Consider the following 15,464-nt stretch of genomic DNA (forward strand, 5'->3'; position numbering starts at 1 on the left):
AAACATTCTGCTGAAACACTACAAATAAATGAGTGAATTTGGCTTTTATTTTCTACGTCTGCTCAATGCTGGATTTACCCTGCAGACATTTAACAAATGACACTGTTACACAAATAAAACTACTGTCAGAAAATGATAGCTGATACTGACAAAGCAGGGCTGAAAGGAGAGCGATTGATGAGAGTCGACCAGGCAGTGCATTGTGAGTGCGTCTATGTGTGTGTGTGTGTGTGTGTGTGTGTGTGTGTGTGTGTGTGTGTGTGTGTGTGTGTGTGTGTGTGTGTGTGTGTGTGTGTATGTGTGTGTGTGTGTGTGTGTGTGTGTGTGTGTGTGTGTGTGTGTGTGTGTGTGTGTGTGTGTGTGTGTGTTTGTGCGTGTGCGTGTGCGTGTGCGTGTGCGTTTGCCCATGAGACCGAATGTGTTTTTCCCCTCATTGCAGTGAGAATTAACCATCAGGACTCCTCACACTTCCCTCTGAGCCTACAGAAGGGCCAAAACAAGGAAGCGTCTTTGGAGACATGTTTTATTCACCCCCGTCTCGGTTCATTTTCACCTCTCTTCTGTCCTGATGTGTGTGTGGCAGCTGCGCCTCGGTTGGCCCTCCCACCGTTCACCTATCATTGAATCAGTATCAGAAGCAACAGGAAAGGATGCTGTTGAGGCTGGAGCAAAAGCACACTGACGGAACACTAAATACACATGTTCACCTTGTTTACGATCATAAACCACCAAAAATATTTACAAGTGTAGGGCAAAGCCTGACAAGAGTACTTCATTTGTGTGTGGGGACGTAATGGGCAGTAAAGCATGCGACGTGTCATTATTCATGGAGATCGGCTCCCTCTGGTGGATGATTCACTCTCCAAACGGTGTGACAGCAAACAAATGAACAGTTAGCCAGTAAAATGACATTCTCACAGTGAATTTGCATTTAACAAAAGACTAAAATAGAAACCTCCAGGTGATAAGCAATACGAAACAAGGTAGGTTTAAGAAATGACACTATTTATTCTCACGAGGGGTTTGTTTCTAACCTAAAGTTTTAATTTCTGTGTTCACTTTGAATTGACTCAGTTGGACGGCGCCTTCATTTTCACCATCTTAGAGGATCAACTTATAAATTCTCATTTCCTGTGTTAAGTTTTCACTCGAGGGAAAAAAAAAAAAAGAGTCAGCGTGCATTGTTCTGGGCTTTTTTTTTTTCCTCTGTCCGCTCTATTCACTGGATGTGATTGGAGAGATGATTGCAGGTTCTATTCACAGCTGCAGATGTTGGCCGTGAGCACGTATCGCTGTGGCTGAAAGGGTTCCCACATCTTCGCGTATCGTGCACATGTGCCAGTATCACATCATTTGGAAGATAATTGGAAAAATCTGAACAAAACTTTCAGTTTGAACAAGGGAAGACCAAGATATCTACGAAATGACTGAGACAAGAAAAAAAGAATAGAAATACAAACTTAAATATACACTGAGAAAACAAGCAGTTAAAGGTATTATTACTGTGATTATTGAGGCCTGGGATCCGAGTGTGGGTGTACGCTGCAGGAATGTATATTCTTGCTTTTCCGTCACTGAGAACCAGCCACAACAATTACGACAGTAAGCGAGCATATGCACCTAAAACCTTCCCCACTTTGTTTTACACCGGTCTCACGTGTGATAATCCACCCACCTGTCAAAAAAAAAGATGAAAACATCTTTTAAGTCGGTGTAGCAGCAACACACAGATGTTTCCACCATCGTTCATCCTATCTGTACGGGATCCTCACAGATGGCTCTCGCGCGGAAATCACACACTGACCTTCCCAAAGCTCTTATTACTGAAACGTATATATCATCCTGACAGAATATTTAAGACGGAACATTTTTCCTTTGATGGGTAATATAAAGCAGGAAACTTTGGACATTAGCCATTTTATCATTCTGGGCCTAACATAGTTCGCTTTCAAGTTTTCAAAAGATGCGAGGGGCAAAGAAGCAACGGCCTTAAAACATTCTTGTCCCAGATACCCAGTTTAATTTTCATCTTCAGAGCAGCAGCCTAGAGCCCAAAAAAGTTCATCAGCCTTAACTCTTCTTAATACTGCGTTACGGTATGGAATGTGATAAAACTGGTTCTGGTACCACCAAAATTGAGAATAAATCCTTTCCTATAATGTGAGTTTTTTAGAAGACACACGTATTTCTCATGTTTCTGAGATCAGTCCCCTACCAGAGTCCAGTCCCTCACAGAACCGTGCCGATCGATCGGGTGTCTCCTTCTCTGAGAAGAAATAGCATAAAAATAGAAAATAATTTAGACAAATAAAATAAGGAGCAGTTCTCTCTCTTGCTGCATTATGGGGGGGGGGGGGGTAAGTAGATTTAAAAAAAGCTGTAGAACGACTAGCAGCAGGCTGCAAAGACAAGTAGCCTCAAAATAAATCATAAAATAGAGGTGAAAAAAAGTGCATGGGAGTTGAAAATGGAGCAGCTAAAAAAGAATGAAATATAAAAGTAAGAGAGATGAATTCTCATGTGATTTGCTTAATTTAACGGTGACTTATTTAAAGCAGCAGTTAAGTCAGAAAGTGAAACAGTAAAAGCAAAGCTATGTTTTAAAATCATCAGAATAAACTCATCAGAATTAACTTCTATGACATTTGGAGGTGTGTTGTTGCTTTTTTTGTCGTTACAACATTCACTAATCCTTATTTTTCTTAACCAGCATTAACTGCTCACTTATTTCGTCAAAACATTTACATTTTCTGTTATTTCTGGCCCGCACAAAGTGGGAAAGTATGACGACTTAAAGCTGGGATCTCCACTTTTCTTTTCACAAATAGGTTGTGTCGTATCGGCACTGAAAGGGAAAAGTATGATAAGGAAAGAGTCTCCTTATGAACCATCATTGTTCCCCTTTGACAGTCCCAATAGTCCACAGTAGCGTCTCGGTGCTAGCACAACATGTTTCACTGAAACAAAGGCAGAAAATACCCCATCCTTCAGTTTCTGTCTTAAATTTGTGATCATTTCCCTCAGGTGTGTTCCTGACGGCGAGGCAGACAGCGGCACGGCCACGAACTCCGGCAGCCGGAATCTTTTTAGCGTGCGTTTTTTTCGCCTCATGTTTTTATTCAGACCAGAAGTTGAAAAATACTAACAATTTGTGACAAAATAAAATAAGAAGTAAATGTTGTAACTCTAGAACAAGCAGTGAATATGAGAACAACATGGTTTCACGTGCCAGAACGGTTCATGACACCGGCCCATAATGTAGCAGTACGTTGTACATCCTACAAGGTGAGGCGCACACAAGGGGCTGAGATCGTGTTCTTCAGACCAGACTGACGTGTTCCTAGCCCAAACCAAGTGGATTTGGTGCCTAAACCAAATTATAAATTGTCTGGAAAAAATCCCAGCCCAGATTTCTTTGTTGTAGACATGTTTACGTCCAACTCGGAGCGAGAAGGAAGAGGGGCGCAGCTGAGGATGTGGAGCAGCAGATCCTGTGTTCTGCATAAACTACACAATCCCTTTTGTTGCAGATTCTACTGTAAGCAACACAGAACTTGTTTGCTCTAAATATCATCATAGTGACTTTAACCCATGTATTAATTTCTTTACAAAAATTCTGTGTTTTATAGACTGCTTTGTCTGGTTTAGTGGAAGGCAGAGGAGATCTTTATATACCTCACTGTTTTTAACTGAGACTAGTCTGCCACAAATAAATGACCCCATGCATAATTTATTCACCTCAACACATTAATTTAATCAGAATATGCTTTCCATGGTGACATCCCCCTCTAGTGGTTGTAATAATAATGAATGAAGCAAGGCCGTCACTGTGTTACACAATGTTCACAGTTATGGTTCTAATCTGCTGCTGGTTCTAGCTTCCTTATTGAGAGTACACGCATCAGGTGACTGATGGGAACAGTGAAAACTATCAAAAACGGACACAATATGGTCAAAGTAAGTGAATGAAAAAACAAGTTGACTGTAAATCACTGTAATATATAGCTAATACAGGAGCTGTTGCTGGATCTGCTGGAGGTGCTGGAGCTGCTGGAGCTGCTGAGCTCACTGTACAGCATCTTTGTGATTTATCTCTTTCTCAACATCCTGATATTTCTGACTTCAAATTTGATGGGTGCGATAAAAGCAGCCAATAAAGTCATGTCAGCTCTCCATAGTCACAGATGGTGTTATTCGCCGACGGGCTGCTTTGATGTTCTGCAGACATTTGGAGGAAGTCTTTTGGATCCATGTTGTGACTGACAGGCCAGACGGAAGAAATATGTACCGTACAGTCACAAACAGACATCACTAAAACTCTGTCAACCATCACCAGATTCGGAAATTCCCCTGCGTCCCCATTTTTCACATCTCTGTTAAATCATACGTGATTGATGGGGCCCGTCAGGGAAATGGAAAGCTATATTAACAATTAATATGCAGCTGCAGTATGGCAGGTAGAATATTGAAACAAATGTTTTATTAGCAACTCAAAACAATGCAAGCATCTTCCCTTGTGGAAACTTAATCATAAATGCGTAAACTCACCTCTGTAACTGAAATATTACCTATGACTGTGTTTTGGGTTTTTGGTAAATACGAGTGCCTTGTTCCTTTCACACAATCACTCCTGGGAACAGAGGGCTGCACGCGCGTCGCTGGCAGGTCAGGCAGTCGAGACACGATGAGGCTTTTTATAGAAATACAGTTTGGTTGGGAATAAGTACAAACCTCAGATTCCAGGTGTTGTATTTGATACCTTTACTGGGGGATAACAGGATGGATGTACAGCATGGCCTTTGAATATTGGAAAAGTTTTGTGGATCTTCCAGACACAACAGAGAATTAGTTTTAGGAAGGGGATGTCGCATGTTTAGAGCTGACTAATACTTTCCATAGCCAACTGTGGTCACTCTTTGTTGTCTGCGTGCATTTTTTTCTGGTGCTTCAAAGCATTTGATCAGGTTATGATCATTGATTCCAAATGACTGGATACACAAAAAGATTTTTGCAAAACATGGACAAATTGCAAAATGAAAAAACATGTATTGTTACGTGATGTTTAGAAATGTCAGGCAACAAAAACCCCATCATCAATTCTATGTAAACCGTGTAGACTGCACAAGTTCAAAGAGCCTCTTTCTGGAGTTCCCAGAATTTTTCAGCAATGTTAATCCAACTGAGCTGCTTATAGCACCAAAACACTACAACAACGTGTGTATTTTCATGGTTTTAGCCACACTTACATGTGACTGCACGTCCAAAAGCATTAAGTGACAACTCATTTTTCTACCTGGTAATGACCTCAGTGAACACTGGATGGCATTGTTGCTGTTCAGCACGGCTCATGTTTACAGCTGCGCCTCATTTTTCTACTTTCTCGCAGGGGACTGTGTATATTTTAAAATCTCTTGATGTTTGATTTGCATATTGAATATTAATTCATATATTTTTGTGCTATGGCTTCAGTTTGTCATTCTTGTCTTAGACAGACTGATGCACTGCGCTGAAGAGTGGACTTGTGATACTTCTCCAGTGATATGGCAGTCATCGAGTATATGGGATCCACGTCTCACATATCATATCCTGTTCCTCTGACGAAGCCAAGGGAGAGAAATAAACGATATTTCAACTAAATACAACATTACTCTGACAGGTTGTGTTTTTAAGGTATCTTTAACTGCCGGCGAGGTCGCTAAAGTCTCTCGCATGTGTTATTTTTGGCAGCTTAAACAATGAATGAGACGGTTCATTCTACAGTTATGTTTGAAATGTTCATATGCGGTTATTTCTTGTATAAACTGAGGTGTAGTTTATGTAAACAGAAGATTATTTCAACAAGGAAGACAGGGCTTCCACTCCCTGAACACAAAACATGCTCATGATGTGATGAAGATGTACTTTTATGTGCAAAGGCGGCACTTTTATGTACACCTGTCACCTGCTCAACCATGGACTCTCATGATCTAACTCATGACATCTGCACACACACTCACACATCAACTGAATTTAGCAAAAGCAAAAAAAAAAGAGATTGTAAGATGGTGTCTAGTCGATCATGTACAATACCACACACACTCCTGCTTTGATTGACAGTTAACAACCAACCAATGTCAGAGCACAGCAACCTACCAGGTAAAGAGATGGTGACTAAAAAGGCACCTAAATCTGGTGCAAATGAGAGAAAAGTATACTTTTTGGTTTTAATCAAAGGTGAGTATGGTGTCAAAATAAAAGATAAAAGTTTGGCCATGTTGTACATTTCACCTGCAATTCAGAGATTAAGATAATTTCGGCTGCAGACAGAAGTCCTCTTTTGGACGCAGCTGAAATAAGTGAAACAGAGATTAAAGGTTGGGTAGGAGATTTTTTCTAAAGCATTTTTTTTCTGGTGTCACTTGTCCCAGACTGAATCCAAAACACTTAGATAAAGTAGTTTGCGGCCGACATACAATATACATATATATATGTATATATATATATTTATGTTAGATTGATGTTTTATTTTTATATGTAATTTCAAAAGATATTAATAACCTGTGATTGACTTCTTCTTCTTTATTTTAGATTCTTTTTTTGGCCTAAATTCTTCTTCTCATCAGGGGTGTTTCGAAAGTGGCCTAATATCCCAACGTTGCTTACGTCCACCATTTGACCAGGAACGGCCCTGAAGATGGGTCCTCTTCCCACTCTTCCCATCTGCTGGGAGTTAGCTGGTAGCTGAATACACAAAATTCCCTATAGTTTCTGTCTCCCGTCTCATGCAGTTCCCTGGAATTGTGGACAAACCAGATTTTCCAGCCCGACACACCCAGGACTCCTGTACTTTGCCGTGGACACCGGACACCGTGGGTCACTGACTCACTGAGGAACAGCCCTGTCACTTTAGATTAGATGTTGGTTTACTGTAAACATTTTTACCTGTGAGTGAGATAATCAGCAAAACATGTGGCTCAGTACTTATTTTGACAACATCAAAGCAAGGACGGTGAATTCATATCAACTGAGCTCAAAGAAATCAAGACAAATAGCAACTGTGAAGCCAAACACCAAGTTCTCAGGGTTCGGTCTAAATTTTGGCACTTCCTGTGAGCAGACACATACATAACAATGATGAATGTTGATGTCTCATGTCTCTTCTAAACAATGAGGCACCGAAAGGATTATGAATCAGTGTTGGGCTTCAAAACACATAGAGAATTTTGTTCTGGAAAGTAAAAGTGCTTTAAAAAAAAAAGAATAAAAAGAATTCATAGGGTTTCCTGCAGTTATGTCATGACAGAAATGTTTTAATCAAGCCTCATTATTCAGTTACATTTATTTGAATCCCTCCCTCTGTGGGAGTGTATAAATTAATAATAAAAAAAAGTATCAAAAATGATTAGGCTTTGAAATGCAAAGGGGACTAATAATTAATTGTTAAACACGTTTTTAGTTTTTTTTTTTCGGCATGTGGACCACAAATGAAATTAATACAGAACAGCTTTATGTCTCAGTGAGAATACATCTACGTCTATGGTGTTCGTCAAAACAAAATGACCAAATCTTAAAGTGCTTGTACTCTGGAAAAATTCTGTTCATTAATAGCAGCTCCCGTGGTTTAAAAAGCTGGAGGGGAGGGAAAGATGAGAAGCTTTCTCAGAAAAAAAAAGATGAAGTATCAGTCTTGCTGATCCAGCAGTGTCAGTGGCCTCTGCTTGTTTGTGACCTCTGTCAGACGACAGTGAAAGTCTCCAGTAAGCAACTGTGTTGGTTAGTAGAACTCAGTGAACTGTCTTTTCCAATAGCAGTTCCTTCACATCCTCTCGGAGAGAAACCGGTGCCTCCCATACCAATTCTTGCACTTCCTTCAAACTGTCTTCAGTGCTCTGCTGAGTCTCTCCTCAGCATCGCTCTGCTCAACAGCAACAACTGCTGTTCCTTCAACTTCACTTTAATGTTACCAGTGTTGCTTAGTTCCGAAAGGGAAGTTTATTTGCAATAAACACTGAGGCAAAGCTTTTCTGTTTCACAAGCAGCATCTCCAGGGAGGGCAGCAGCAACAGCACAGCTGTCTTACTGGGTTCTTCTTCTTATACCTGGCAGCCTTTTGAAACTTCTCATTAGTTACAGCCACATAGTCCTGTGTCCTCTCCACATTGGTTTGGATATGATCAATGTAGGCCCCTTGTTCCTCCACGAGCACGTAGATGTCCATAAAAAGGTCCCGCAGCTCCTTCATATTGTTCTCCAGGCTTAGCAACTCCTGTCATCGGGGAAAGATAGCAGGGTTATACAACCGGTATGAAGGAGGTAATGTGTAAACACAACAGCTTCTTGGTCAATCTACTTCAGATGGTCTTGTCTCTAATGGATGTTTGGAATAAAAACAACTGCTCTCATGCACATAAAAACTGATGTAAGCATGTGTGGAGTGGCGTTAGCATATGTGAAGTGAGTGAGCGTCAAATAAAAATTATGACAAAACAAAACATAACAGGCAAGTCAGAAACATCTGCAATTCAACGAGCTGATCAGATCTGCAGCACACTGTGACATCAGAGACCCACATCAAGCCGGTTTATCCATCCTTATCCCCAATCTATTTTGCATCATAAAGCCCCCCCATGCTACCATGCTTAGCGCGGTAGCATGATGATTACGGATGAGAGTTGACTGTCACTCAATCATTTGTAGTACATGTATTGCTATGGTATACAGTATCTGAAACAGGCAAGACAAAACTCATGGTTTTCTTTTACAAAACCAATTTCTTTTCAAATTTCAATTACTAACCATTTGTGTCAGTCAGATTTAATAGTTAGCAAGACATGCTTTATGCATGAAATGACCATTTAATCAGAATCATCATTAAAAATGGTGCACATTTACCACAAAATCATTAAGTTGGGGCATGTGGCTGCTTCCTTTAGCAGCTTCATCAGGGGAAATGTATTCATTTTGCTCACCTTATGTCGCAGTTCGATCTCAGATAACTGTGACCGGGTAATTTTGGCATCATTTAGGAGGTTCTCGTTGAAGACGTCCCATTTTCCCGTGGTGAACATCTCATCCACCTCCTCCTCTGTGACATTCCTTCCCGAGATGTCCAGCTGCCGGATAATGAAGTACTTACAGCGTTCTTGCTTGGTCAGCAGACCCTCATTATACTGGCACATCACCTGGAAGTAAAAAGAGAAAGGAGGGCGAGCTGAAATGAGGAATGAGGGAGGGTTTCACTCCCACCTCGCGTAGCATAAACATAATTTATGTTCGGCTTCTTTAGCCTCTACACACTAAGCATTTGCTGTACATCTGTACATCTTGGCGGGGAACGACATAAAATAGAGTGATTATGCAATTAAATGCATCCCAGTGCTGGAAATGATTTTATCTCACTCATGAATCAGTATTGTAATATGGGATGTATTTTCTTGCCTGCATCTTCTAACTTTCTTATTCTTTATGTTCACCTCGCTGTCAAGTTTGTTTTCCATTCAAAAGCAACTGAAGTCAAAGGCCAAACAGAGCTGTTTCAAGCACCAAAAGCATATAGGAATGATTTCCTTCCCGACCTGTTGGAATCTGGAGTACAGAGCGGCATTTTGTGAGCGTTGTATTCTTGTTGTAACAGCAGCAGGTCCCTGCTGCTCCTCAGTTCTTTGGACTTGTTTTGAAAGAGCATCTAATCGACGGTGGAGACTTTCAGCCTGGAGCTTGATGTCTCGGGTTATGCTGCTCTCTTTCTTCATCACACTGAATCGACGCATAGTTGCCACCAGAGTCTTTTGCTGCTGAGTGAACTTTTGCACCTGATTGTAGACACAACTTTTGTTTAGTATCACTTCTGAGTGTAAATATAACCTTCAGAGACTTAAAACTTCAATTTTTATGCAGCCTCCTGGTTAAGTATGGATTTATGTGTTTGCTATATCTATATCTATCAAGAAAGATTAAAACCAAAATCAAGGTAGTTTGTGTGTTGTAGAGTCAAAATTATTCAGTTACCTCCGTATCAAGTGCTGATATGTCATCTCGGATCTGCTGAGCCTCAGACAGGAAATTCTCAATGATCGGCTCCTCCTCGAAAACGACGGCCTGGGGCGCGAAGCTCCTGACAACCACAGAGTCGTCATCATCGTCACCCTCCCCTGAGAAAGGATTGGCGTGGTCATTTGCAGCCTCAGAAAAGTCTTGAGCCGTGTGCTGCAGCTCTTCTAATCGGTCTCTCATGGTGGAAGTGCCCTTGCCCCAGGACACAGAGTTATTATAAGTACCGGTTGTGCCAGCGCTGATGAAACAAGGCTGAAAAACAAATAACACAAAACTTGAACAGTTCCTCGTGGCTCGCTGGGTTATGGCATATTAATAGTATTTTATAACAGCATGATATAATAGCAATAAAGATAAAAAGAATTTGTAAGGTCCAAGGAATCTTGAATGTAAAAAAAGAAATAAAATAGTTTCAGCTGTATTTTGAAGACTCCGATCAAGATCAACGCCAAGTTTGAGTAGGTTCTGATTCCTACAGTACACCTCTCCAATAGATTTCATGAAGTTCGACTGGCCAGTTGTTGCAATCTTACTAAAAAGCAGAAAAACAGATGGAACTGAGAATACAAATACCACACTGGCAAAGGAATAAAGGAAACTGACAAAACTGAGAGCCTATGAATGGGCCTGATATACAGGGAACAAAGTGCCCTGTGATCTTTTCTGTTGGCCACACTGCCAAACAAGCATAAATAAATAAATAGCAGACAAAAAAAAGTGTTAGAGAAAATTTGACCGATTCAGAGAACATTGTGCAAGTTGCTGAATAAGTTAATATTTTCACATTATGATTTAAAAGTCAAGAGTGAATAAATTCAGTTTTTCCAGAAAGAAAATCATTTAAATTTTTTCCCTTCTAAACATCTGACTGCTACATTAGTTGAAATCAATAACATTGCAGTTTTATAACAAAAACTGTTAAAATTGGAAAATCTTCAGGCTTCAAAATCATGATTAAAAATAATATAGCAGATTTTTTTTTGCATTAGTTTACAAAAACAGTGATTAATCTTCATTTAAGACAATAATGGACAAACGTCATCTACTCAAGCTGATAACACACAAGCTATTCTAATTGCTTGTGTCTATATCGAACACAGCCATTAAATATTCACAAAAAAAGTAACTCTACCACAAACTTTACCTAAATGAAAACTAATTGAAGTCAGTGGTTTGAACTTTGGGGTTGTGATTTCTAGCTGCTTGGACTCACAGATTTGAGGTCTGATTTGTATATTTTGTGAAAAGATTGGAGTAGGAGCTCATAAGAATTTGTTCTTCTTCCTACTCCTTTTCTTCTTTGCAAGGAATGTGTTTTTGTTATGTTTATGGATTGAAGTTTCTAAATGTTTGATTAATGCATTACGATGGGAAAAAAATAAGAAAAAATAAAATAAATAAAAAGTGCACTCAACCGAGTTTACTGTTCATAAAGGGGCTAAAAAGTCCTTGAAAAGAAGTCAGTTGTTCCTTCATTATATCAAGACAATTGAAACAGATTTGGTCTAGAGTTGATATCAGGTACTGAGTTGGCATTCGGCAACGTTTGACTGGAACTACCGATATGAAGTCCAAAGTATTCTCAATGCAAGAGAAAGAGGCCATTGTTAAGCTGAAAAGCCAACATAAATCTATGAGCGGTACCAAAGATCTTAGGTGTGGTCAAGCCAACAGTTTGGTACATTCTTACAAAAGTAATTTCTAGTGAAAAGGTCTAGATGACCACAGAGGACAAAATGGATGATGACAGAATACTTTGTAGAAGGTGTGTGTGTGTTTGCTAAAATCTACAAAAGACAAAATACAGAGGGTGCACAACAACCACAGGTTAATCATGGTTGGGGTTTCCCTTTATATGAGTGTTGTTCTTTTTTTCTTTCTTTTTTTAAATGCAACTAAAAGATTGCAGTCTGATAACTGTAAAACTTTTATTGTGATACCCCACTGACTTATGTGCTGTGGAAAAATGTACACAAGGGGACAAATTAACCTTATCTATATAAATAAGCCTAACCGTAGCCTTCTTCTATGTTTCTAATTAGCTTTATTTTCAATGCTTATGCCCCTTTTTGTCTTTGAACTGATATGCTGATATGATTTACCAAAAAGCTCCAGTGTTGTCTCATTTGTCCAAAAGAAATTCTGCCAGGCTCTGTGGTTTATCTAAATGCATTTTGACAGATTCCAGTCTTGCTTCTTAAAATGTGCTTCCAACAGTGGAGCCATCCTCAGTCATCCACTTGTGGTGCTTTTCCACTAGTACCTACTCAACCTGACTCGACTCGCCTCGGTTTGGCGTTTTTCCACTAGGGGTGGAGGCGTGCCGAGCAGATATTTTTTCTGTATCTATTCTGCCGAGGTTCTAAGCGGCTGAGTCGGCCCTGGATCTGACGTCATCACACTACACACCACCGATTGGTCAGGGGGTTGGGAGTCAGACGTCCGAGTCCGGATGTGACATCAACGAAAGAGCGACTCTTGTTCATTTTATTCAACAGGCAATGGCAGCGCAAAAGTCTGTTTCATGATCTGACTCTGAGGTGCAGATGTTCATAAACCTGGTGGCTGAGGAGAGAATTAAAAAGGGATCTAGACGGCGATAAGGAACGACAAGATCTACCAGGAGTTCTGTCACTTTATAGCTGCTCGCGGCTCCCAACTGACTTTTCAGCAGCGCCGAGACAAACTAAAAAAGCGTTGCTGCCTGAATCTTCTCTCACTCTCATTTTTTAACTTGATATGGAACACAAGCCACAGACCCAGCAGCACATCTATCATCTCCTCCAGGTTCTACATCTTTAGTGTTGTTGTCTTATTTGTTTAGATACACAATCAAATACGTCACAGGAGCTTCCTCCAACCCTCTTACTTCTAGTCCAGGTGCTGAATTGTTATGGAAAAGAAACTAGGCCGAGTTGAGTCGAACCGAGCTAAGATGAGTAGAGCCGAGCAGGTACTAGTGGAAAAGTGCCATTGGTGATGGCGTGGCTTGTCTCTGGTTTACCTTGACCTTGGAGTTCAACCTTCAATCTCTTTGGAAGTTGTTCTGGGCTCTTTGGTTTCCGTCCATCTTACCAGTCTCTTCAGTTTGCTATCAGTTTGCTATCAGTTTTCTATCAGTTTTCCTCTTGAGTCCATGTACAAGGAGGTTGGCTATAGTCCCATGAACCATACATTTCTTAATTAAATGTGCAACTGTTATTACAGCATTACCAGGTTGCTTGGACATGGTCCTGTAGCCTTTCCTTTAAGATGTTTGTCTATAATTTCTCTTTTGCTTTTTCTGGTCCATGTTCAGTGTGGTGAAGACCATGACACCAAACAGTGGAATGATGACTTTTTTATGGTTTCAATTCAAAAGCAATGTCTGTTTTTCATCATTGAATTTTCATTAAATTACTGTACTATTGTGTCCATTTCAAGTTATTTCAGCGGCCAATCGTGGATTTTTCTTTCTTTAATGGATGGTACCAACAAATCTGCTCACATGTTCTGTAGGGACACTGTTGGTTTCTGATTGTGAACCATTTAATAATCAATTTACACTCTCTCTATATTCAGACAGGGACTGTCACCTGCAAACCTTGATATTTTCCCCTCAAATCCTTAACTAGCAGTTAACTGTGTTCTACAGTGTGAACTTTTATTTCTTTATTTTAAGCATCTCCCAGTATGAGCGTCACTGCTGAACTGTTTTTGGATTCAGCTTCACAGGGAGTATTTTTGGCATTGGGAAAAACAGCATGAGAAACACAAATATAAACAACATAAATCTGATAAAGTTTCTGCTTGTTTATCCATGACATCAGTCAGTTTGACCTGAGTGAATCTTCTCTTTTACTTTAGCTGTTAGTTTTTAGTTTAGCAAACTAACAACTAACAAGTTGGTAGCAGTTTACATTTGTTGAGTCTGAAATATAACCTTGATGAACACATCAAGGCTATTAAGTAAAGCAAAATCAAACATAAATCCATAAATAGATGGAACCAAAACACAGTAACATACAAATACTATTGTTAACCAAGTGTGGAAATGGAATAGATGTTTTCACACATGCTGCTCGATGGTGAGCACATTTCACATTAAAGCTTTTAACTCCAGGATGCTAATTGCTGCCAATGATGAAGCAAACAAGAGACTCTCTTGTGCAAAATCACAGATTTTGATGCATTTAAATGAGCGTACCAAACATTTTAAACGGCCTGAGCAAAAACAGGGATCTGGCTGTTGGGGTTTGGAGCTTAATCATTTTGCATGCATGTGATTGTGAAGGGGGAACAGAGTGTTGCATCCTGAAAAGTGGTGGAAATAGACTGTTTTCAAACTGTTTCATGTATACGTGTGTGTGTGTGTGTGTGTGTGTGTGTGTGTGTGTGTGTGTTCAAGCTATAGTATTTTTTTCATACTCGGTAAGAGTATGACAATATCTTTTGAGCTGAACTTTCTCCTCACTCACCCGCACCCCTAACCCCCCCCCCCCCCTCTTCCTGCTTGACACAGACAAGCTCATTAAAAAATTGCTGAGAGGATTTAGGAGCTCATTCTGCTGTGTTTAGCCCAAAACTCCTGCAAGAAAGGGGAGCATGGTTCAAGGAGTCCAACCTCTCTCTGTGACAGAACGTTATGTTCTCTAAAACAAGCAAATATTACTTCTTGCCACACATCTGCTCTTTTGTCTGTGTTTCTGAGGGAAGCCTTTTGTTGACATTCTCTTATTTCTGTGCGGGTAGAAAAGGAGGCTGGTCCCAGGTTTGAATTTCCTCATGTGTGAAACAGGTGCTTCTCTTTTTAAAGTCATCAGATAAAAATTCATCCAGTTTCAGAGATTATAGATTGAAAAAACAGAATTTATGTTTTGTTTTATGTGTTATTTGTTTTAATTGAAAACTTCCTTACAAAATCATGTACAATGTCTCTGTGATGAGTTTGGAATTTACTTTCACATTTCAGATCTACAATGTCAAATTACCACATTCATAGAGACAACTATACAATTTGGAAGTATGACAAGAATTCAGTCTGAAATAAGGACTTTACCTTAATGCCGGTTGAATTTCAACAAAGATATCTGCTGAGTAGCAGCATTCAGAGCAGGAAGGCAGTCCAGGGTTGTCAGCTCACTCTCAGATCTCCTCCCGCTCACCTGATACTCATATCTGGGTTCCAGTATGAATAACTTGTAACAGTTGTGCTCGTGCTCTCTATCAGGATAACTAGAGTCCAGGCAGGAGTTTTTTTGAGGAAGTGTTATCTGGGAAGTTACTTTCAAGCACCTCCCCTTCTTCAGAAAAAATGCCTGACCAGGACCAATTGGAGGACAGCAATCTTGAGCCCTGTTTGCCTGCACAAAGAAATGAGAGGTGACATGATTAAGTAAATTAGGATGGCGAGACAGCATGGTGAGCACAGTGAATTCATAAATCTTACCCTC

At 40.0% G+C, this 15,464-nt stretch overlaps 1 protein-coding gene across 1 annotated transcript; it reads right to left on the reverse strand.

Annotated features, from left to right (window-relative positions):
- Positions 1-6,503: 6,503 nt before the first annotated feature.
- stx19 (syntaxin 19) lies at positions 6,504-15,251 on the reverse strand. The gene is made up of 5 exons (XM_061724515.1): positions 15,071-15,251; positions 9,988-10,284; positions 9,555-9,791; positions 8,949-9,161; positions 6,504-8,245 (listed from the first exon to the last, which is right to left on the reverse strand). Exons 2-5 carry the CDS (start codon positions 10,210-10,212, stop codon positions 8,009-8,011), a joined length of 912 nt encoding a protein of 303 aa, XP_061580499.1. The 5' UTR covers positions 10,213-10,284; positions 15,071-15,251; the 3' UTR covers positions 6,504-8,008.
- Positions 15,252-15,464: the final 213 nt, after the last annotated feature.

This window comes from Cololabis saira, chromosome 6 (genome assembly GCF_033807715.1).
Source record: "Cololabis saira isolate AMF1-May2022 chromosome 6, fColSai1.1, whole genome shotgun sequence".
Classification (NCBI taxonomy): domain Eukaryota; kingdom Metazoa; phylum Chordata; class Actinopteri; order Beloniformes; family Belonidae; genus Cololabis; species Cololabis saira.

Excerpts from the sequence above, each read along its gene's own strand:
- stx19 (XM_061724515.1), bottom strand. The coding sequence starts at position 10,212 with ATGAGAGACCGATTAGAAGAGCTGCAGCACACGGCTCAAGACTTTTCT. Across the intron at positions 9,792-9,987 it reads TATCAGCACTTGATACGGAG|GTGCAAAAGTTCACTCAGCA; the intron begins GTAACTGAATAA and ends GTCTACAATCAG. Across the intron at positions 8,246-8,948 it reads AGATCGAACTGCGACATAAG|GAGTTGCTAAGCCTGGAGAA; the intron begins GTGAGCAAAATG and ends CCCCGATGACAG.